The sequence below is a fragment of the Calidris pugnax genome, unplaced genomic scaffold (assembly GCF_001431845.1).
Source record: "Calidris pugnax isolate Ruff unplaced genomic scaffold, ASM143184v1 scaffold115, whole genome shotgun sequence".
Lineage (NCBI taxonomy): Eukaryota > Metazoa > Chordata > Aves > Charadriiformes > Scolopacidae > Calidris > Calidris pugnax.
In genome coordinates this window covers 623,906-646,517 of record NW_015090840.1, presented here as the reverse complement: position 1 = coordinate 646,517, position 22,612 = coordinate 623,906, and the positions used below count along the sequence as shown (strand labels likewise).

Below are 22,612 nucleotides of genomic sequence, written 5' to 3'. Positions count from 1 at the left end.
GGGTTTAATATTTTTCCTAGAACTTTTTTTTTTTTTTTTTTTTTTTTTTTTTTTTTTTTTTTTTTTTTAAAAAAAAAAAAAAAAAAAAAAAAAAAAAAAAAAAGAAATAATTTGTTCCTAAAAAAGGAAGTTAAGCAGTACAGGAGTACAGGAGGAAGCAGAAAAGGAACTGTAGAATTTTGAAAATAGAAAGTAAGGATTGATAGAAGAAAATAAGCTTTAAAAGATGATATCTGCTAGACATTTATATTTACAACTACCATTTATGTAAAGAATTTTACATATTAAAGGTTTTGGCACACTATATCAGGTTTCCATGTCTTCATAACATTCTTGGGCATCTACCATAAACATGTTCTAAACTTCACAGCCTAGGGTCTATCTTTGATTCTCCTCAGTGAAAGAGGAGATAAGCAATGACTAATATCATTGCTTTCAATGGAAGCAGTTTAAAAATCAGTTCTGAAAGGTGTTTAAATTTTAAGCTCAAGTCTACAAGGGCACAGATTTTCTGATTTTTTTCTTCGATCCAAGATGTAGGCGCATAGTTTTCTGTCTGGAGAAAAACAAAAAATCCTTTGTGTGGGGATCAGTTACCTAAATATTGGCATCTAGTCTACTTTCGATGCCTTGGGCTATCCTACCCAATTCCCAGATGGGTCTTCCAAAAGACACATATTTTCTGTAGAGTTTATAACATTCCTACCAGGCCGCATGACTTTTTCAAGTAGCTTGTGGTGTCTAAAGCAACCTTACAATATTCTGCTTAGACAGCTTAAACCTACCCTTCACATCTGGTAATTTGTTTATACATCAGAAACAGCTCTCATTTACTCTGTCAGGATAGTAAGAACCTGTTTAATTTTGAGGGGTATAATCAGACCTTATCATACAGAGGTATAGTAGGTATTATTAAAAGTGAAGAACAAAAGTATTTGAGTAGCAGACACTGTAATAGTCTCCAAATGTCCTAATGCTATTGTCATAATAACCATAAATAGTTTCTATAATTTAGAACTGTTTTCAGAGAATGCATCCTAGATAGCGCATAGAGCATAACTTCTTGACAGAAGAAGCATTACTAATTTCCAGGGACAACAACTTTGATCATCTTTTGGTGTCTTTATTTATGATAATTTAACTATTGTTAATATATTACTTGATCTTACCAAGCAAACATCTTGGCTTTTGTGATCCAAATTTTATTTAAAATGCCTAGAATGTGCATGAGTCTCTTGGTACCATCACTTGACCATAAGTGCAAACCTATTGCAACCATGATTTTACAGCATTTCAACACATTGTTCACCCTTCAGTTCTAAGTCCTGTTAGGCTTGCCAAAAAGAAGGGATAGTGATGATGTTGGTCACATCCCAGGGGAAAGAAGTACAGTTTCTTTTGGACACCAAACTCCATGGCTCACAAGCAGATGCTGACACCAGTCAAAAGCAGTTCAAAGGGCATTTTCAGTTTGAGGAAGTAAGAGGGATCACTATAATGCAACACAGCAGAACTTCTTTAGTAACAGAAAGTTTTAGAATCCACCTTTCACCTTGAACAAAATTCCAGAATCAAATTTTAAAGAAAAGGATAGGAATAACTTCATTGCAATTTTCCCATTCAAAAATCATATGCAGTGTGTTCGTTAAACTTCAGCTGTAGAAGGTCACATCAGTACAGTCAGGAACTATCAACAATGAAATTGGTTACAATATCTAATTCACTGTTACATAAAATGCATTTACGGTATAATAGTTAAGGAATGCATGTACTTTAAAGAGGCCCCCTGTAGCAATCACTGCGACTGAACATATGCAGTACAATAAGTCTCAAATCTGTTGCATTTACTGTAGAGTGCAAGAGCTTTTTCTGTCCATTGAGAGCCCCCAGCTTAGCAAGAAAGTCAGACTGTCACATTATTGTATTAATTTAAATCATGAATGTTGATCAGAAGAAGTATTCCTTTTGATTTTCATTGGCTGTGTTTTGCATGCTGAGCTCACTTTTCAGTGCAGATTCAGCACTGTCTTCATTTTCAGATCCTTTTACCTCATTTTTTGAGTATATGCCCTTTTTTTTATAAATGCGGATGGCTATGGCAGTGATGCAAAGTATGATGAATATCACAACTGCTATCACACCTAGGAGAAGAAAAGAGGAAAAAGTCAAGAGAAAAGATAGTAAGTACCTCAGTGACAGAGAGTAGGACAAAGAAGGAATGAATCCACCACATAATGGAGGGGGTTACAGCAAAGCCCAAGAAATAAGAAGTCATAGCTACTTTCAAACCAGAAACAACACTGTAGTATTAGCTTCATGGTGATTATTTTGAAATTTTGCATGCTATTAATAAAAAAAAAATTAAAATAATTCCACAGGATACTATCATTTTTGAAAGTTTGGAATGGAAGACCAGTAGAGGGTTTAGGGTAGTAAAGATAAGAGGATGTCTTTTGCTCCTGTACCATCAGCCCCTAGCTCTCTGCTAGTCTGGGACTTCAAGCCACTGAATATTTGAGGAAGCTTTCCTGCCAGACAATGGCTACTATGACTTTCTGCTTTTCCCCAACTCTTATGAGTAATGGACCAAGTATTCTCTCTTTTCTCAGTCACTCATGTCACTCAGGACCCTTTCTCACGCCATATCCCATCAGGAGGGAAGGGGACATGCCCCATCATCAGCTTTCACCTGCCAATCAGCTCTCCTATCATGACGTCAGATCTGGGGAAGGAGTCTGGAGAGCAGAAGCAGAGCAGAACAGGTGAGGACAAAAGTACCAGTCTGGAATTCTGAACCAAGTTGTCTCTCAGCTCTGCCTGTGTACACCACAAAGTCCAAGTCTTAGACCCCTTAGACCCCTTGCAGTCACATTCACAGAATTAGTTCCATTCACATCCATGCACTCCATGCAAATTAGTTCAGACCACAGATCATAGAATCACAGATGACTGGTTCTGACTAAACCATGCTGTTAATGAGGAGAATTTATAAAAAAAATATAAAATAGTTCACCACAGGAATGCCAATACAAATTGACTAGTATTTATACCCAGCTATTGTCAGGTCAAATGGGACAGAAATTCTTACGTTTATTCTGCCTCATTGAAGAAAATCCCATCTCTGTTTATCTGCCTTTGGCACATAATAATACATTGAAGAGGTTTAATGATCTACATTAACTAGGGCTCATGTTTCTGTAACTTCATCATTGTAATGGATCTACAATAGTTAAAATATTAAAGTCAAGGCTTCCTTAATGCTCAGGTTGAAGTAATATAAATTTGGCCCCTCCCCTTTCCTTTCCTTCCCTTTCCTTCCTTTCTCTTCCCTTCCCATTTGTGGCACTTATTCTGACATCATAGGTGTATTTTTGCTTTGTATGGCTATGTGGCCTTGGGTTCACAAGTAAAGGTCCCTGTCTGCACAGACGGTAGTGAGCAAGCTTTCTTTTCCAACAGTTTTAACAGCCCTATCTGATAAGGTAACATCATTATCAATACAGCTACCTGCTTATGGTGTTCTAGCTGATATGTTAGAAAGCAAAGGATCAGAAGCATAATCTTTATAACGGGACTCAGCAGATACACAGACTAAATGTAATGGGCGCTTTTTGTAATTATAAAGGCAACTATTTAAGATTTACTGAACTGCTACCAGGGCATGCTGGTCCTAGCGCACAGATCAGCAGATTGCAAACAGTAAGGAAAGAGGTACTTCCCACAGAGATAAGCATGACCTTACAGACTTCCATCCTCTCTTCCTCATTCATCCTCTCATGATGGTCTCAGACCCTCAAGTTTATGTGTCAGAGGTTGGGCAGGAAAGGAATTTGAGGAGAAATGAAACAGAAGGGAAGCAGAGAGTAAGACTAGGCTGCATGGAGGAAAAAAAGCATGAAACGGGGAAACAGTTGTAATGTAGTGGCTTAGCTATACTAGATGAAGGAACAATCTGCTGCATATCTTGGCCACTACTGCAAGAAAATTGAAAATACATAATCCCTTAGAGATGTAAATAAAAACAGACCATGTAAAATTCAGCACTTGTAATGTTTTTCACTCTCTATTATAAGCAGCCATTCTTCATGGTAGCAATATAGGCTTTTTCATGGTATCTTTTGTGGTATCTTATTCTCTGAAATAGATTCTATAATCTTGTTTTCTTATTTAGACAGAACAGAACTGTTGTTCCTTTGTACATGCAGTACTTGCCCGCTGTAAGGGCTTTCTGACAAACTTGCCTTATCTGGGGTAGCTGTACTGGTACTATTCTCAGTTGTACTCATTTAAGGGTACTTGCATTAAACTTTTAGTGAATGTTGTACTGCTTGTTATATTTTGACTTTTAAACAGCCATAGCTAAGCAACAGAAAAATTGTGAATGCATATTCTCAAATGTTTTAATAACAATAAAAATGTGAGGCGATTATCTTAAAAATACTCTAACTATTGTAGCTTGAAGTTCAAAATTATTTTGTTGTTAGTATACTTAAAAATCCCCACCCACACTAAATTACCTGGTACATAAAGTGATCTCTGTGTACAGATACTTATGTAAAATAATATTTGCCTTTTGAAACAGCAAAATAATTTTTGACAAATTTAGATGTAGAAGAATTCAGAAACTATATTTTTAAATTCTGACCTCACTGAATTCAGTCGTAAAATTCTCCAAGTTTGTGTGTTTTATTACCTCTTATTTTAGTATCTTTAGCACTAGTGTGTTAAAAGTCACTGACCATGCAGTGTGCTGTTGGCAGCTGCTGACCACAGCAGGTACCATTATTTAAATGGTAGACACACAGGGGACTGCAGGTTTTTATCTTAACTCCACCTTCCATAGACCTAAATGCTTTCAACTTCAGTGAGAAGCTTTGGCAACTTTATTCTGCTAAATAACATCATGTCATTCATCTACTGAGGCTTTAAAAACCCTTAAAAAGGAAACCTATTCAGAATGTAGATGAAGGGGTTGACCTTTCCCCCCCACTGCTCTCTTTCTGTTGACTAATGAAATTATTTTTTGGGTAATTTTTACAATAAAATTATAAAATAAATTGACTGATTGAAATTGAAATTGAAATGACTAATGGAAGTTGAAACAATGAATTATACTGCTAAAATACCATCTTCATGACTGAAAACAAGTTCCCCTCCTCCCCCCCTCCAAGAGAAGAAATACCACCAGATATTGTTACAGGGGAAGATTGTCACAATACTATTCCTTGAAAGCAAAACACTGAACTGAACACCCAATAGCAAACTCTCCTTATTAAGGCTCACTTGAGTACTCTTCATTCATGTTAAAGAAACAGAACTCATAGGCTTCCCCGCTACAACAGTGATGGATGCTCGCTTAAGATCCATCTTGACATTACTTTAACATACTTTTTATTTTTAAGCTCTAAACCACTGCAAGTGATAGTCTAAGAGTACATTGCTTTCCAAATGCAGAAACAGAAAGAATCTTGTCTTATTCTTCAAAGGATTGATTCAAGCAGCTAGATGTCATTTTCTCAAGAAAAATCTGTGTTGCTCAGATCAATTAAAGAAGATTTTGAAACTGACTGGGTAGCAAAACGTGATCTTTTGGCATATTCAAGGAGCAATGATTGTTCTTTCTAAAATATATGTTATTTGTCACATATCCAAGTGCTTTTTAAAGTCATAGCCACTAGTATTAAGCAGGTTGGAAACCCTGCTCTTAGTATCTTGTGCTTCAGCAGAATGTTCCAATGTATAGAAACACTGATGGCATAAATATATGTAATAAGAAAATATGAGAGCTATTGATTGCATTTTAAAACAATGTTTGATTTTTGTCTGTCTACCACTTGTAATAAAATGAAGCCTTTTTATTAGTTTTCTTACGCACACAAAGCTAAACTGACTTCACTTCAGCATTGAAAGACTCACAGTTATAGGAAAAAACGGTTCCTGTAGAATTGTTACAGTCCCTATTACCTCCAATAATTGCAGCGTCACTTTTAATTGCATTAGCTAAGGGCTCTTGCTCATCTATTGGTCCAGAGTGATCTGCAGCAGGAAAAAAAGAACGTGACAGAAAAATAGAAGAAAGGTTTTCAAGAAAACCCAAGAAGGGTTTTCAAGGAATTCAAAAAATAAAAGAAATGTACATGGTTACAGCTCATGTACAGTATGGTACAGTGGCAGTAGCATGGGTCTGTAAGCATGCAAAGAAGACTAGTAATGTAGACAATAGTTTGCAGAGATAAAGAGAAAAATATAAACATTTAAAGGAAAAGATAAAGGCTAGAGAAGAGGAAGTAAGGACATATAAAAGAGAATTGTTTTTCAAACTTCTGAGATGTTAACCCACATTAAAAAAAAAAAAAAAAGACAGCTGTAATTCAGGTCACGAGTACTCTATTTAGACTTTGCTTCAGAGATCAGAATAAGTGATAACCATATGCTACCTGCAAATGAATGGGTTGTTTCACTTGATGTTGAGTCAGCTCCAGCTAAAATACCACAGTTGGATTCAGTGAAGCGTCCCCTTACAATGACAGGGGCTGAGCTGCTGTGGTGCAGTGCAGCCTTCAAAGGAGCAATGTGGTTGAACTGCACTGAAGAGAGACATCCAATAAACCCCTGAGAGTTTGCCTTCATAGTCTCCTCATCTACATCACTGTTTACTGCTGATCAAAAGGAACAAAACACAATTAATCTTAGGGCAAATGTACAAAATAAAGTGACAGAAGAATAAATTAATAATTAACCTGTGTTCCTCTGAGTATATTTGAGTTACAGCAACATACATAGATTCACTGAATCCTGTTCTTGTCTGTCTTTAATGAAAAGGCAGTCAGATACATTCAGTCTTTTTTTTTTTTTAACATATGACAGTAGTCTGTTGAGGGAAATGCTTATAACTTACTATAGCAACTGTCAAAGCAAAAAGATTCAAATGTAACTAAAATATTTAAATTAAAATGCAATACTTTTTCATTCTGCATAAAGATAAGAGTGACGCATGCATTTATGAATAATACATATTTTATTAGATTTCTTCTCATAAATATGAGCATTATTGAATTATATTCTTTCCACAGATTCATATATCTACTGTATCCCATCACCATCCAGTCTCATAATGAAAAATCTCTGAAGACACGGAAATCCAGCAAGATACTTTCTGTGAAATTCTAAAAAAAAGAATGTTGTTCCAATTTACATTTGAAACACGATAACATTATCTTTCCCACTAAAGGAAAAAAAAAAGGCAAAAAAACCATACCACCCTGCTACTCCCCGTATTTCTTGAGCTGCCTTTCTGAATGTATATACCATGTCAGAGCTCTCAATTTATTCACCAGCTAATACTCACTAATGCACTACTTTGGAAATGGAAAACAGTTTATTTACTTTGACAGTTCTAATTTAAGCAAAAATCTTGAAGTACTAATTATTGAAGGAGGAATCTTAAGGGAATTAAGTACTCAACTTTTGTGCTAATGCAATGGGAATTTAATCTCATTCATTTCCACCTCCAACTTATTCTAGAACCCATGAATGAACATGTGATCTTTATAATGGTTACCATAGGAATTTTATATACCAATGTACAATGTACCCCTCAATACAATTAGGTTAATAGTGAAAATTGGGCTAATGTGTTTTGTCAGAATGTTGCAAAATAACAGCATCATTTTCATCAACTACTCTCTTCCTTTTGCAATGATGATGTAATATTAAATGTATGTCAGCCAAAATTCTGCTCACCTACAATGATGGATCACATAAAGTGTTGGATGTTTAACTGCCTCTGTTCTCTCTGTACCATACACTGCTTTGGATGATTACCTCACTGCACTGAAGTGTCTGCTAGACCTGGATGTCTTAAGAAAAAGACACACCTGAGGTGGCAAGAAAAAAATGTCCAAAACCCTTTGTGATAAAAACATATATCTCTAATTATAAGTAGGATTGAAAACCACAAAAGTGAAGTGTTCTCTATTATTCTCTAGTTTTCCATAAAAATCATTTCATTAACATTGTATATGTATAATGTGAAAAGAAAATACATATTTTAAATCCTTAGAGTTCACTTGACTTATTAATTAGAAACTACTGCTGGGATAAAGTAAATTTTTTTATTAGATCAAGCAAACTTGCTTTTAAAAGTAGTAAGTTCTAGGGAAGACAAGGCCTTTCCCGCTTTAATGCTGACTGAAAATGACACACAGACATACACACAAAAAAACCCACCATTAGTTGGTTACTGGAAACTGTATTTTTTAGTAAACTGCAGTTATGCAAGTTACGGATCCTTAAGCAGCTCTATAACAATTCATTTGCTAAGTGTACTCAAATTTTTTCAACAAAGACAGACATAATTACTCCACTTATATTGTCTGGTTCATAACAAACAAACAAACAAACTAACAAAAACAAAACAGAAAACAAGAAACAACAACAAAAAAACAAAAAAAAAAATGAAAACGAACCCAAAAGTAAAATACAAATTCAATAACCCTCTTTCTTGTGTTCTACTTCAACCATCTTTCCCTGTGAAGTGAGAAGACATACCACTCCTAGCAGCACATTTTAAGATAAGAACTCTTTAATCAAAAGACTATCTTTGACCTTTCTGCTTTTATGATGTTGAAGATTTCAAACTTTTTCCTGTTCCTGTACAATCTTATCTTGTCTCAAAATTAGGCAAGTCCATAATATGTTGGGTGAAATATTGGCTGATGGGTTGGGCCCAAAGAGTTTTACTAAATGGGGTTGCCTCAGGCTGGTGGACAGTCAACAGCAGGGTTCTTCAGGGCTCAGTTTTAGGGCCACCGCTTGAAATGATCAGGAGGTGATAAATTACTGAAAAATATGTCACTAAACAATCATTTTTCTGATTTTTGCACACAAAAGAATACCCCTTAAAAACACTTCACAACGATCTAGGTCACTTTTCCCTAATGCTTTATTCATTTCAGCAGTTTACTGCTGAAAAAGAAAATCCAGTAAATAAATAAATTTGATTAACAGAAAGTAATAGATAATTCTGTCATTGAGACTTTTTTGCTGTTTTTTCAATACAAAACAGAAGACACAAGTAGGTTTTATTTGTAGAACTGCCAATTGTCACTCTGCTGAGATTGAGTAGAAAAAAGCTTTAAAATGAAACATTAGAAATCAAATATTTTGCCAACAGAATTATTTCATCAAACTAAAGTATTTCCATTAAATCCCTGAATACAGATTTTTTTCAAGATTCCAAGACTTTGGAAACTCTTTTTCCCCAAATAATTATCCTGAAGATCTTCTTGTGGAAGGGTGAAAATAATCAGTCTAACTACAACATGGTCAGTGTAGCCTTAGTTACTATATATCATGAACTGCACTACCTCTGCTTTCATATTTTTGTGACAAGAAGTACTATTAGAGGAGGAATGCACAAATGGACCTTTACTTGATATAAGAATGTAGTAACAGCCACTCTAAATTACTTTATTGGAAAGAGAAATATATTTGTTTTTCACAGGCACCATGCTTTCTCCTGTTGTTGAGTTTTCTCAGTGTAACGAATATGAAAACAATAATTTTGAGAATTTTAGTTCAGGCTATTTTATTCTAACAAGATTGACAAAATGGTAATTGTAGATAGGTAAATTCTATTTTGATCATTACTACCATGAAACAGACAGCTTTTGTTGAATCGTCACTGGACAAAATATTTTGTCATAGCTTAACTTCAACAAACAAATTCTAATAACAAAAAGTTTTTCAAATACAGTACATTAATAGTATTCTATGGTCTTTGTATATGATTTCACAGTGACTTTTTTTTTCCTGAGTGTTGGAAGAAGTGGTGTTCTATAATGCTTGATTGCAAAATGAGAGAGAAGTATGAAATTATTTTTAATGGAACACACTCAATCATTTTTCAGGAAGCACTTGCCCATGATTGTGTTTGTACTTCAAGAAGACTGAAGTTTCAACCTTGATTGTGACACAGTGTCTATTCAATCCAAGACAACAAATGTCTTTCAGTGAGATTAGGGTTACTGGTTTTTATATGCTGTGATGACATTTTGGTCTGTGTTTTAGAAAACCCTGTGGTATTCTACTTACCTAAAATCTTACCAAGCGTGAGAGACTTGATTGCATTGAATTCTGTGCCTGAAGACAGAATAAATTTCATTCTTTCATTCTGGTTAACCTGCAGAATGGTACAGTAAAGAACGAAGTAGAATAATGGGAAAGATGTTAGTCAAAGTTTGCAAACAAACCAGGTAACATCAGGGTTAAAAATAAAAGGTGCTGACGGAAGAGTTTTTTAGTTATAGCATAAAAAATAATTGGGAAATAGATTATCAGCTTCCTCAGGTCACTGATTTTATCTGTGATACTTCTTAAGCATCCTACTTACTAAGCATTTATTTATCTTATTGATTTGGTTGATACCTTCTTTTTCATCTATACAATGAAATGGTAAACCTTCAAAAAACATGAAAAAGGTTCTTTTCATTAAAAAAGGCACTCAACATTTGGTTAATAAAGTTCAAATATTATACTGTAAATGCTCTACCCCCAGGGTACCTCCAGAACTACTTGCCTTCAAACCTTGTACCAATGTATAATTAAGCAAACTCAGGTCTAGCCTCAAAATACTAAATTGTAACATCCATTTTTTTACATTTTTAATTAAAAATAATTAAGACTTCTTTACATACTAATATATCAACTATTAACAAATTAAATATTTCTATTTTATCACCCAATTTCTACAGAAAGTAACAAATATTTTTTTCCTTAATAGTCACGTTGTAAAATGGACCAAAGAAAATTAGGCAAATAAGCTTAAGTTCTTATCTAGATGATAATACACTTGTACTGTAGTTTTATACATAATTTGGAACAAAAACCAAAATGCAAGACCCAAAACAAATGGTAGCAGTCATACGCACGTTGCAAATTATGAAAATTTAGCCATCAAAAAATTCATTGTATTTTCATATAAAATAATGAGTCAATACTGACCTTTTGAATTGGAAGAAGATGAAAACTAAAGAAATTGTCTTTAGACTTTCACTGTGGATCATTAGTCTGCTAACCTTTCTTGTTTACTTGAGATACTAAAACACAGTTTATTTGGGGGTAATTGCCTCGTAACTATTCCAACTGTTTTCTTAGTTTTGCTTTGGATCTTTGACTTTTTTATGATAATCCACGTTTTTGGGGGTTTTGGGTTTGATTTTTTTTTTTTTTGGCTAACTGAATTACCTCTACAAAGAGCATTTCCTCCTCTCTGTTAATCTTCACTTGTTGCAGTTGTCCATCAGCCATGCTTTTGATATTGATGCTGAAGACGTCAGGATCTTGATGGCTACCTAGCTTGTACCTGATCTGTAAGCTTCCTGCAAGGACAAATAGAGCAAAAAGTATAGTATACCACATACACAACAGGCAGAGTTAGATCATATACAATGTGTCCTGCTTCACAGGTGCATTTGAAGAGCAAAAAAAAAAGTTTTTTTAAGGAATTAACTATGAGAAATTAACATGAGAGAAATGATAGAAGGCAAAAGGAAAAGTAATAGCAATGTTGAAATTAGGATGTAGTGGCAAAGGTAGACATAAACTGTCACAAAACTGAATAATGAGTTAAAATTTGTTCAGAAATTTTAGTAAGTACTTCCATAATTCATCTGAGAAAGACTTGGTCAGGTGGCTTACATCAATGTGACATCAAAACTCAGTACCTTACAAGTATTGCTCTTTTATAATGTTTACACTGTCTGGACCTGTTAACCGCTGACCAGTTGACAGTTCAGTCAGTAGGACGCAGACAATAATTTCAGTTCACTTTCCATTTCTTGTTAACTCCCAGCATACCATCCATACACTTACAATTCTTTCACAGCGGAAAATAGAGGCAGTGCTGTTTCCTTGTCAGAGATTCTCTCCTAGCTGTAGATGGACTACAACTTCCTATTCATCCTTTGGAAAGCAAGGCCCGGGTGAGATGCAAGCCATTCATAGGTAAAATGTGTTCCACCTCACATGATGGGGAGGATACTACAATTATTCTATACCCAAATCTGTGTCTGGGAAAGGAGAGAACCTTCTTCAAGCAGAGAACCACTGTGACTGCAAAGAGTCTTTGATAAACCCAAAGATTCAACTCATTCTGTGGGGCTTTTTAATTGAAAAAAGTAGTAAAAAGTATTTTTAAATTACCTAGGTGTAGAAGAAAGAATAAAAGATAAAGGTCCAAGTAACATTTAACCTTCAGCTTAAGTGGATACATTAATTCCATTATGTGTATTTTCACAGGAATTTGTATGTATTGTCATAGGTATATAAGTAGTTTATTCAATTAGTCGAATGAAATGACATCTGATTAATTTGGAAAATAGACAATGCACTTTCAAAAAGTAGTTTATTTGATTATTTATCACAAGGATGGCAATTAGAATGCTGTGTAAGTGGCAGACAGATCAGATACATTTTGAGTTTCATTTCAAAACTTTAAAATAAATTATTTTGAAATATTTTGCTGTATTTCTAACAGATTTCCAGAATTAAGTATTTTTGCCATCATGATTTAAAAAAAAAAAAAAAAGTAGTACAAGTTGAAATTACAATAGCAGGAACATTTTTCATGTGGAAAGCATTGCTTGGTTCAGCTGAAAAATAAATATATGATTTAAAGAAACAACAGGAAAATGCTTAGCTTATGATTCAGGTCTTGGAATCAGAGTGAATCTGAGTTAGTAGCTATGACGCTCATTAGCATTTCCAGACAGCCTATCCAAACACTCACCACTTCTGGTAAGAATGACAGAGAGGTATTCCTTGTAGAAGGAGCTGACATAAAGTAGTAAGCTTGGTGTCCTTGTTGTTCGGAAGGCAAATGTAATTGCTTCCCTGTTCAGTGTCATGTCAGCATAGAAAGAAGAAGCATGAGAAGTAGAATTTTTAGCTAAGGTGTAGTATTCTTGAAAATTGTATGTCACAGAAGTGCCAGTCTCAAAATAGGCAGAGATCTCTGAAACAAAAAGTAATATAGTTTTTAAACATTATGCAAAACAGGTCTAAAGTTCTCTTTGGTTTGTTTTTTGTTTTGTTTTGTTTTTTTTTTAAATTTCTGCCACAGAACAAAATAAAATGCATTCTAAACTATTGTGTTAAAGATGAAAAAGAAATATAAATGGAAATAGTATTTAGAACTACAGAGAAAGATAAGACCCAACCTGTGCTAGAGGAAAAGCAGTCAGACTTGTGTCTTAGTATCTGCTGCATGAAGTAGTGCTTTTTTTTGTCTAGTTTTAAATAAGTTTTCTGCTTTTTTCCTGTTTATGTATGTTCTCAAGCTTAATATGTCCTGTCTTTTACGTACAATGCTCTTGCAGAGAAATGGGTGCAGCAGTTTGAATCCTAACATATTTATTAAGCTTGGCCACACCAGAAACATGTATGCAGGAAAAGGAAGTAGTCAGGTGGGAGAAAGAAAAGGAGAATGCAAACTGGACTAAGGTCTTCTTATGCATAATCACTCATAAACAGCCTCTGTATCTCTGTGATATTTCATAGCCATTTTCTGCTAAAAGTAACTTGGACTATGTGGTTTTCATACAAAACCTCCACACTCCAGAAAAAAAATCTGTATATTTCTGTAATCTGGCTCAGTATCTGTGACAGAAGGTGACTGAAAGTTATTACTATAGGACATTCACACTTTTCAGCAACAGGAGCCACTTTGCCCCTGCAGAATAATAAACATGGAGTGTCACCCTTAGCCTCTTCTGCCATTGGCAGGGGAGGAAGAAAGTACCATTCCTCTCTCAGTGGTATTAGCTCTACAGCAGTAGATACAGAGGGACTTCACCCAAGTCCTTTACTCTTGTGGTGGCAGTGGTGGCTGGACAGATGCTGTGCTCACTAATTTAGAGGAACATTTTGTTACAACATTTTAACCAATTAGTACTCTGCAGAATGCATTTAATATATGGAGGAAACAAGTCATTTTTAGCAGAGCAGAATTATATGCAAATAGGAAAAAGTTCTAGATAAACTTACCTTCTTAAAATTCAAACTTGACAACTTGTTATCTACCACTATGACACCATCACCAAAGAACTCCTTTAAAATGGCTGAAAACATAGACTCAGTCCTGTTTCCAACCATGTCACTTAGTCTTAGTTTTGAGATTAAATCTTGAAAGCCAGAAATCCAAAATTTCATTCATAAAGATATGCTTCCTAGTTTTAGCATAGTATAATAGAATCAAAAGAGTTGGCTAACATTAAAGAAAAGATGCTCATCTTCTCAGGTAAGATGGTTCCTGTTTTAAATACTGTATGTTGAACATATCTCTGGTAGATAGTGTTTAACAAAACTTACGCTTACTGAATGAATTCAGCTGAATGTTTCTCTATGTTAAATAAAACATAAATATTTTGCAAGCATTTAAACATATCTTTAAAGGGCTGTAAAGGTCTTGGTCTGGACTGCATGGTCCTGTTTTCAATAACTGATAAAGTTAAAAGATATGCTTGCCTTTCTTACAGAATGGCCCAGAATAGGCAGACAAAGTGCAGTCACAGGAGAATCCACTGTATTTCTCTCTACATTTTCCACCATTGTGACACAGGTTACCATAGCTGCTACAGTGTCCAGGACAGCCCGGTTCAACTCCTGGAGTTATCTTTGCTCTCTCTTCCAGGTCAAGGGCCATTCCATTCAACTGTAATGAACGAATGCATCCCAAAAATCCTTTCTGCCTGGATGCTGTCCCACCTGAAAATAAATTAATATGAACCTTTAATTTTTTTTTTTTTTTGTGTAAAAACCTCTTCATGTTTTACAGCCCCTGAACAGTCTACTTTGAATTTCAAAGATACAGGCATGTGATAATACTTATAAATAGCTTTAAAAGCATATCTGATTGCTTTTGTCAAGTAATTACAGTGGACACTTGAAGCTTTTAATGGGAAATCTAAATTTTGCACAGTAAGATACCAAAAAACAGTGCATACTTCTATTAATTAACAAAGGATCAAGATCCATAAATTAAGTGGGTTTCTTTCTTTTTTTTTTTCTTTTTTGAAAGGGAGAAAGTCTAGGTAAGGTGAGAAGGGAAGGGGAAGGGGAAGGGGAAGGGGAATGAGGGGCCCTTATTTGAAAAAGGAGAGGAGAGGAGAGGAGAGGAGAGGAGAGGAGAGGAGAGGAGAAAGGAAAAAGAGCGAGAAACAAGAAAGAAAACAAAAATAATAAAGAAAGATAAAATAGGAAAGAATGGAAATAAAATGGAAAAACCAAAAAGGGGATGGGAGATTGACTAGCTGTACAGTTTTACTCTGTCAAGATCTTACTGGCTTATGAACTGATCCATGTGTCTGTCTATCTGTCAGTCTCATGGTATGGATCATGATACCCCACAGCTTGTGTCTGGCCAGACATAATTTGTCCCATACTGGAAGCTGTGTCCATTCTTGAGTAATAGGAAAGTTTATCCCCCTTACTACAGAGGATATATCTGACTACCAAGCATATCATAGATTCATAGAATTGCCTAGGTTGGAAGGGGCGTTTAGATCATGTAGCCCAACCATCAACACTGAAAAAAGCCATCACTAAACCACATCACTAAGCACTACATCTACCTGTCTTAAATACTCCAGCGATGGTGACTCAACTACTTCCCCAGGCAGCCTGTTCCAATGCTTGGTAACCATTTCAGTGCTTCAAATTATTTCAAAATAATTATTCAAACTCATAAAGGATTTCAAGGATTTACTACAGAGTACTGTAGTGAATATTATTTTATTTTACTCCCAGGATCTTCAAGAATTTTCAGGGAGGAAAAAACCCCACAACATCAGAAGCAAAAACTTCTAGTGAATGACTTTTCTAATGTTCAGATTATACATCTGAACATTATCTGAAGTAAACAAGCTAGACAGCATACTTGTACGTAAGTCAAACCAGTTTTTAAATTGTCAGCTCCATACAGGAGATGGATGCATATAGATTTACTAGAATTTTTTTAATTATTTCACAAAAAAGAAATAATTAAAAAATCACTCCATTCAATGGCTGATCACTTCATAAAAAATTGCTAGAAATGGCAACTGCAAATACAGGTTAGTACAGTATCAAATTGTTGGAGTTAGAAGAACTAGAGATCAATTAATTGTCAAAATCATTAGAAAATAGTTTAGACTTGATACTACCATAAACACTTGTAGAATTAGACCATCTCTTGGTCTTGCTTCACAGATCAGACCTTGCAAATTCAAATTGATTTAATTTCAACTGTTCATATTATAGCAGTTATAGGGTAAGTCAAATAAGATGACAGCATTATAAGTTATTGTAGTATAGTAAACAGAAATTCCATAATCCTTCCATTAATAGTTCTAGTCCATTACTGTGAGTATAACCTAATTTTAAGACTTCTCCTAACTCAGTTATATCAAATGCCTTGGTTATCTCCTTTATTATGGAGGCTTCCTCCATGCTTTTAATCAAAATATACAATTCTTCAATGTTTAATCTAGTCTCCATGTTCTACCCCTGATGCCTTTTGAGGCACAGGTCAGAATTCTGATCTCAGGATACAAGGGTTCCCTCTCCATTTAATTTTTTCCTAAGGATTCACAGTTTGCTTTCCCACAGTTTCCCCTTTGCTGCATTCGTCCCCAACACATAGCAAATAAAACATATATTCATCTAGCATGATATGTCTCACAGCAGATCTACATAAAGATCTGTTTAAAAGTATGGCAGACTTTACATGCTCTTATGCAGTATACCATACATATACACCAGAAACTCGTAAATTCAGAATATGGCAATGCTAAAGTAAGAATACTACCATGTACCATAACACATAGCTCTACATAGCTCTATGTAATAGTTAAATAAACATTAATTTTTTTTGTAATTCCATTTCTGCTTTTCCAGTGTTTTATCTAAATACATTAATATATTTGCTAAAAGTACAAAGGCAGAAATATTCAGGTAAATTTCTTCCTTTGAAGCTTTCAAATTAAGAGAGAACCAACCACAGGTCTGGATTTTACCTGGCTGTGTGAAATCAAATAATAATCCCTTTTTCCTGTTTCCAAAACAAAGCAAACACTGTCTGACTATTTCATTAAGTGTGTTAGCAAAGGGCAGAGGAGTAGATCACAGATTCATAGAGTCATGGAATGCTTTGGATTGGAAGGGACCTTTAAAGATCATCTAGCTCAACCCCTCTGCTGTGGGGAGGGACATCTTATATTAGACCAGGTTGCTTGAAGCCCTGTCAAACCTGACCTTACACTCTTCCAATGGTGAGGCATTCACAACTTTTCTGGGCAACCTGACAGGTTGTGAATGAAGAGAGACAACAAAATTTCCTTGAAATTACAGAAGTAACAGATCTTCCTTCAGCAGATGACTTCCTCTCAAAAAATAGTGCAAACGGAAATCCTTTAGTTGTTCTTCAAACAAACCTCGAAAGAAGAAGACTGTGGTTGAAATCCTGTCCATCAGTAACTATAGGTTAAGGCACTGAATTTGTAAACTCAAAACAGAGTTACATCTCCATGGATTTTTCACAAAGCCTCTCATCTGATCATACAAACTGTTTTCAAATTAGCCAGTTGCCATGGTTTTTTATTTTTTTTTCCTTTTCATATTTTCATGATGATAACTAGGAAAGATTCTGTTAAATGAGTGCCCACCTACAAAAAGCTGGCTGTTGAGCTGCAAACGAATATGCCCATCAGGTGGAGCACCAAGAGAACTTTGAGGAAGATGATCTACTTGTAGAGATGCCTCTTTGATGTTTCGTTCAGCTTTCACATAATGCCACTGGTTGTCGTTTAAGGAAGTGAGTGATTGCACTGTAACTTCGCTAGGTCCATTTCCAACATCAAATGAAAAAATCACTTCAGATGGAGCTAGAAAGAGGACAGTAATAAAGGATATTTACATTATTTCATACTCAATTGGGTCACAAAATTTTTATGTGGCAGAACAATTTACTTTAACATCTAACCTACTACTTCATGGGATGAGACTGGTTGTATTGGGGAAATAGTTTACTACAGGACATCTATCCCCAAAGTTCATTCTCTACACTCACTGTTAGTGAGAACAATGATTTCCCTACAGCATGGAAATCTGTTTGTGGACCCCTAGAGAACAGTGTAGTCAAGAAAGAGGGAAAAGTGCTAGCTTTGTTATTTTTCAGTTTAGATAAAAAGCACCTCTTGCTTACATGCTAATTGATTACCATTGTTAACTAATTTTAAATTATCACCACTATAATCCAATCAATGTCTTCTACTGTCTATTTGCTTTTGTATTTATTCACACAATCTCTACAAATAGCAGAGGGCAAATTTTTGTTGTACTTTGTAAGAGTATGTATACAATTAATTAAATTTAGTCATTCTCTAAACAACTTTCTCATTACATGGTTTCATAGTTTGCTTAGAAAATCATAACGGAAATTTTGCAGGTCAAAATAATAAGATGAGAAATATGACAGAAATTAAAGATCTGAAAATTATTAATATTCTCTCTGAAACTGTTTCTTTCATATATTACAGGACAATTATGTATGAAAATAAGAAATCCCTAAACAAGGGATTATCAACATTTTAAATTATTAAGAATTTGATTAAAAGACTAGAGGACTGAGAAGATTCCATGAATCCAAGAGAAAAGTTCCCCATTATGTCATTAGACTCTGAGAGAAAAGGAAAACAATTACTAGCCAAGGGAAAAAAATGAGCTTCAGAAACTAATTTAGTGAATTAAAAAAAAATAATATTTCAATGAAGTATTTTTATTTTCTTTTATCTTTTTAAAGATCCATTAGACTTTTTAACATTTAGATCCACTTTGGCCAACCTTTAGACTGAGTAATGCCACATGCTTGCAATCTCTTAAGACCTGAATGTGATTGTTGTATTTTTCTGTAACAGTTGAACCTGAGATAGAAAAGCAAAATGACAAAACAACAAAGCATTTGACTTCCCAAACAAAATATGGCATAATGTACAGTCAATTTTTAAACAGAATGGCTTTTTTAATAAATGATCTCTTCTGCTTAAAAATCAACAGTGTTTTATTCAATAAGAAATAACTGATGTTTAAAAATAGTTCCTTAGTAACATGAATATTAGGATAAATCTGTTTCATTGGGACAAAGCTGAGAATTCAGTCTCCCCTTGCTGAGGGGTGAAAGAAAGGAAAAAAACCACACAGTGGGAAAACAAAGGCAACAGAAACTCCATGTGATTGTGTAAAGAGAATTTCTGCTGAATGTTACCTTCTGGAGGGAGGTCTTTGTAATCCTCTGGATACTGTTGGAGTGAAGCCTGAAAACACAAATTCTGCTTTGAACTCACTGAATGTGCCTCTTAAATAGCCTAACAGAATGAAAGATCTTATAAATAATGTTACTGTTTAGACTTTAAAGGCAAGAAAGCACATAATAAAGATTTTGAAATAGCCACTGAAATAATGAGTTATGTTAGTACCAATAAAAATTTAATATAATCTTGAAAAAGGGAACAAATCCCAGAAGTTCCAGAGATGAAGGCCCAGGTAGCAAGGATGACTGGTCATCCATTGGAGTGTTTGAAGACTGACCACAATATGTCAGAAAAACTGAAAAATATGATTAGTAAACATTCCACAATATTTTAGATAATTCTGCTAAAACCATCTATACTGCCAATTTGGAATAAATTTGACATTTACAAGCACAGTCGTCAAACCACCTGTGGAAGGCATGCCACAGGACATGGAGAAGTGCTGACTGAGTTCTAAAATTTCTCCTCTTGAGACAAAGGACCAAGGAAAGAGCACTTTGGTCATTTCCTGGGCAGCAGGGGAGAATATGTCCGGGAGTTCTTTTCAGGTGTAAAAAAACTTTGTGGGCCCTACCTACCTTGGTGTTACTCAAAATTTTCCAAACTTTGCACGGACTCTTGTGGCCCTAATGCATTCAAACATAGGCAGAGCACATCTATAGATTGGCAAAGTGGAGCAGAAGATGCAGTTGATGGCAATCATGGAGTGTGGTCAATGGCTAGCCATGGCTAAAAGGACTAACAGAAAGCACACTCATCAAGAACCATTTAGAGTATCAAGACTAAGCATCACATGCAGAAGCAGAACGTGATTACCAAGTAATATGCCAAAGGATACAAAATCCAAGCACTTTCCATAAAGGGAACAATAGCATTCCACTCATCCTGGACAACAGATTGTGAATTTGGGCAGACAGAAGCCAACAGCAGCTGCATACTGGGCTTTTCAGAACTATTTCCAAAGCAACCACAGAAGACCCTCCAAGTCAACACACCATAGTGTTTCCAATCCTACCTTCAATTTCTGTTTAACTCATTGTTTTTAAATATGAAATAATCCTTCAGTGAGCACTCAGTATAACATAGTTACTCAGACTTTCAGCTAGAGGCTGTAACCTGAAGTCATGTAACTATTTAACAGTGTGCTCTTCAGAGTTGAATAAGCCTTGTTGTTTTCAACCACTACTTCTGCTGAAGATTACAGGAACTCAAAAAAAAAATATTCAAAGACTTTAATTTTTTATGAATCTGTTAAAAAAAGAAAGGATCAAGTATCTTCCTCAAGACTATTCATTTCCGTTGCATTTTAAAATACAGTTAGGATACACACCTTCATTTTTGCAACAGCCTTCTAGAATACTATATACAGATGCACAATAGTGTTTATAAATTCATAAAACTAAACAAACAGCACTAAACTTCATATTTCCCATTAAAATTCTTGATCTGGCACTTTTGCTTTGGCAAAGTTAGACCTAAAGGTCTAAAGTACACTATGTTAAAAATAAAAGAATTAGATATAAAGCTTGAGAACAATCAATAAAATTCTAAGTAAAATCATTGTGTTTACAAGTGGGGAATGCCAAATGTTAATGACCTTGAGTTTTAGATTATTTCTGACACATCCTCACCTTAAATACTAATACTTGACATTTTCATTATTGTTATTATTTTACAAATAAAAAAAAATATGTGGAACTATTAATAGAATATCAAGTGTAAGTTTCATTCACACCTGTTATAAAGGAGTATATGATGGTGAAATCTAAGTGATCCTATGCAATATGAAATGTTCAAGGCGATTTTTTTTTTTTTTCAGAGAAAGGTCCTTGTGATGGAAATATGTATTTCTCACTTTTATCACTTATTGCTTCTCTCATCTCTCACTAGTCACAAGTCATACCACAAAACAGAAGTATACAGTAGTTTGGATGCTTATGAATGAAGGGGACATTTGTCTACATATTATTATTCTGAAGAAACGGTTATGATCTTATGCCAACTGTCTGACTAAATTTAGCTCTCAGAAACATTCCTTTAATGTTTCCATTATTTAACTGTAAATTTTGAAAATGGAAATAATTTCTTACTCAAGAATATTGTCACTGCTTAAGAGATTCTACACTGAAGTACTGACCCAGTATATTTTCTGTATGGAATGGCACTGAGGTTATCATGCTACTGTGTCTACACCTGTTCACAGAACTTTCACCGACGGCAGTCTGTGATAAAAGTGGCAAAAAACCTGCTGAAAACGGGTTATCTTTCAAATACAGCACTACAGTTTTAGGTAATGCAAACCAAATTGATTTAGCATTACACAATGTTATATAATTAAACCATCTACAGAAGAACATGGTAGGTGTTTTTCTATTTGTTTCAATAACCTAAGACATCAATATTGGCAAGAAAAACCCCAGAAAAGCAAGCAAAATATTTTACTTTTAAAAAAAGATGTATTAATGTTTCTATAGTAATATTTTACATTATATGATATATATATTTATATCTATATCATATCATATATATCTTTTTTATATATTTATATATATATATTTATTTGTACTATTCACTGGAAAGTACTTGAGAGTGATTAAACAATGATTTGTAAAATAATGAGGAACTGTCTAATGCCAAGGGAAAAAGAGTTCTAAAGAACTGTCAGAGGTATATATCAAATATAAGGCTTTTTAATTAATGAGCCACTTGAAATTAAAAGTTTTTTGAAGTGGTACTTCATCCTTTTAAATATTCTTCGTTTTAATAATGACCAATATGACTAAAACATTGAATCAACTAAGACAAAGCTTTCTTTCTACATTAGTCTTCCTACTGAATTTAGTGAGACATTTTATTTTATGCAACAAATATTTATTTATGTGTAAAATTCTCAAGATGTGGGTATATACTAACAAAAAAAAATTAAAATTATTTTGAGAAAGTGTGAATAAACAAGGACACTGTGCCACAGAAGGTCTGAGTTGTACGTTATGACTGAGTGAATCTCCCAGCAGCCACATGTAATGCCTGGCTGGGAGGCAATTTGGTGGCAGTGATGCAGTGAGTAAGAGAATGAGGAACAGTCTGAGCAGTCAGGGGTTAATTGCTGTGCTCTTACATTAGGAATGCTCTGGGGCAAAAATTATCTTTGAATGGGCATTTTTATGGTCTCAGTGCTGGGATTTTGAGGGGAATGATAAAGCTCCAATAGCAGTAGTAACAGTAATAAAGCTAGAGAACAGCTTTAAGAGATGAACTTTGTAAGT

The 22,612-nt window shown here is 34.6% G+C and overlaps 1 protein-coding gene across 7 annotated transcripts in view; it reads right to left on the bottom strand.

Annotated features, from left to right (window-relative positions):
* Window positions 1-1,107: 1,107 nt before the first annotated feature.
* The window catches only part of CNTNAP4 (contactin associated protein-like 4), a 212,448-nt gene continuing 190,943 nt past the window's right edge, over window positions 1,108-22,612 (bottom strand). The window contains exons 17-24 of one of the 7 annotated variants that reach the window (XM_014942078.1): window positions 17,703-17,921; window positions 14,527-14,766; window positions 12,791-13,015; window positions 11,248-11,381; window positions 10,096-10,183; window positions 6,438-6,659; window positions 5,917-6,036; window positions 1,108-2,141 (exon numbers count right to left, since the gene is read on the bottom strand). In XM_014942078.1, coding sequence (XP_014797564.1) covers window positions 1,948-2,141; window positions 5,917-6,036; window positions 6,438-6,659; window positions 10,096-10,183; window positions 11,248-11,381; window positions 12,791-13,015; window positions 14,527-14,766; window positions 17,703-17,921 — 1,442 coding nt within the window. In that variant the 3' untranslated portion in view covers window positions 1,108-1,947. Of the gene's footprint in view, window positions 2,142-5,916; window positions 6,037-6,437; window positions 6,660-7,045; window positions 7,167-10,095; window positions 10,184-11,247; window positions 11,382-12,790; window positions 13,016-14,526; window positions 14,767-17,702; window positions 17,922-22,612 lie in introns of those variants that run through there. The other 6 variants (XM_014942081.1, XM_014942080.1, XM_014942082.1 and 3 more) reach the window with 6 other exon arrangements.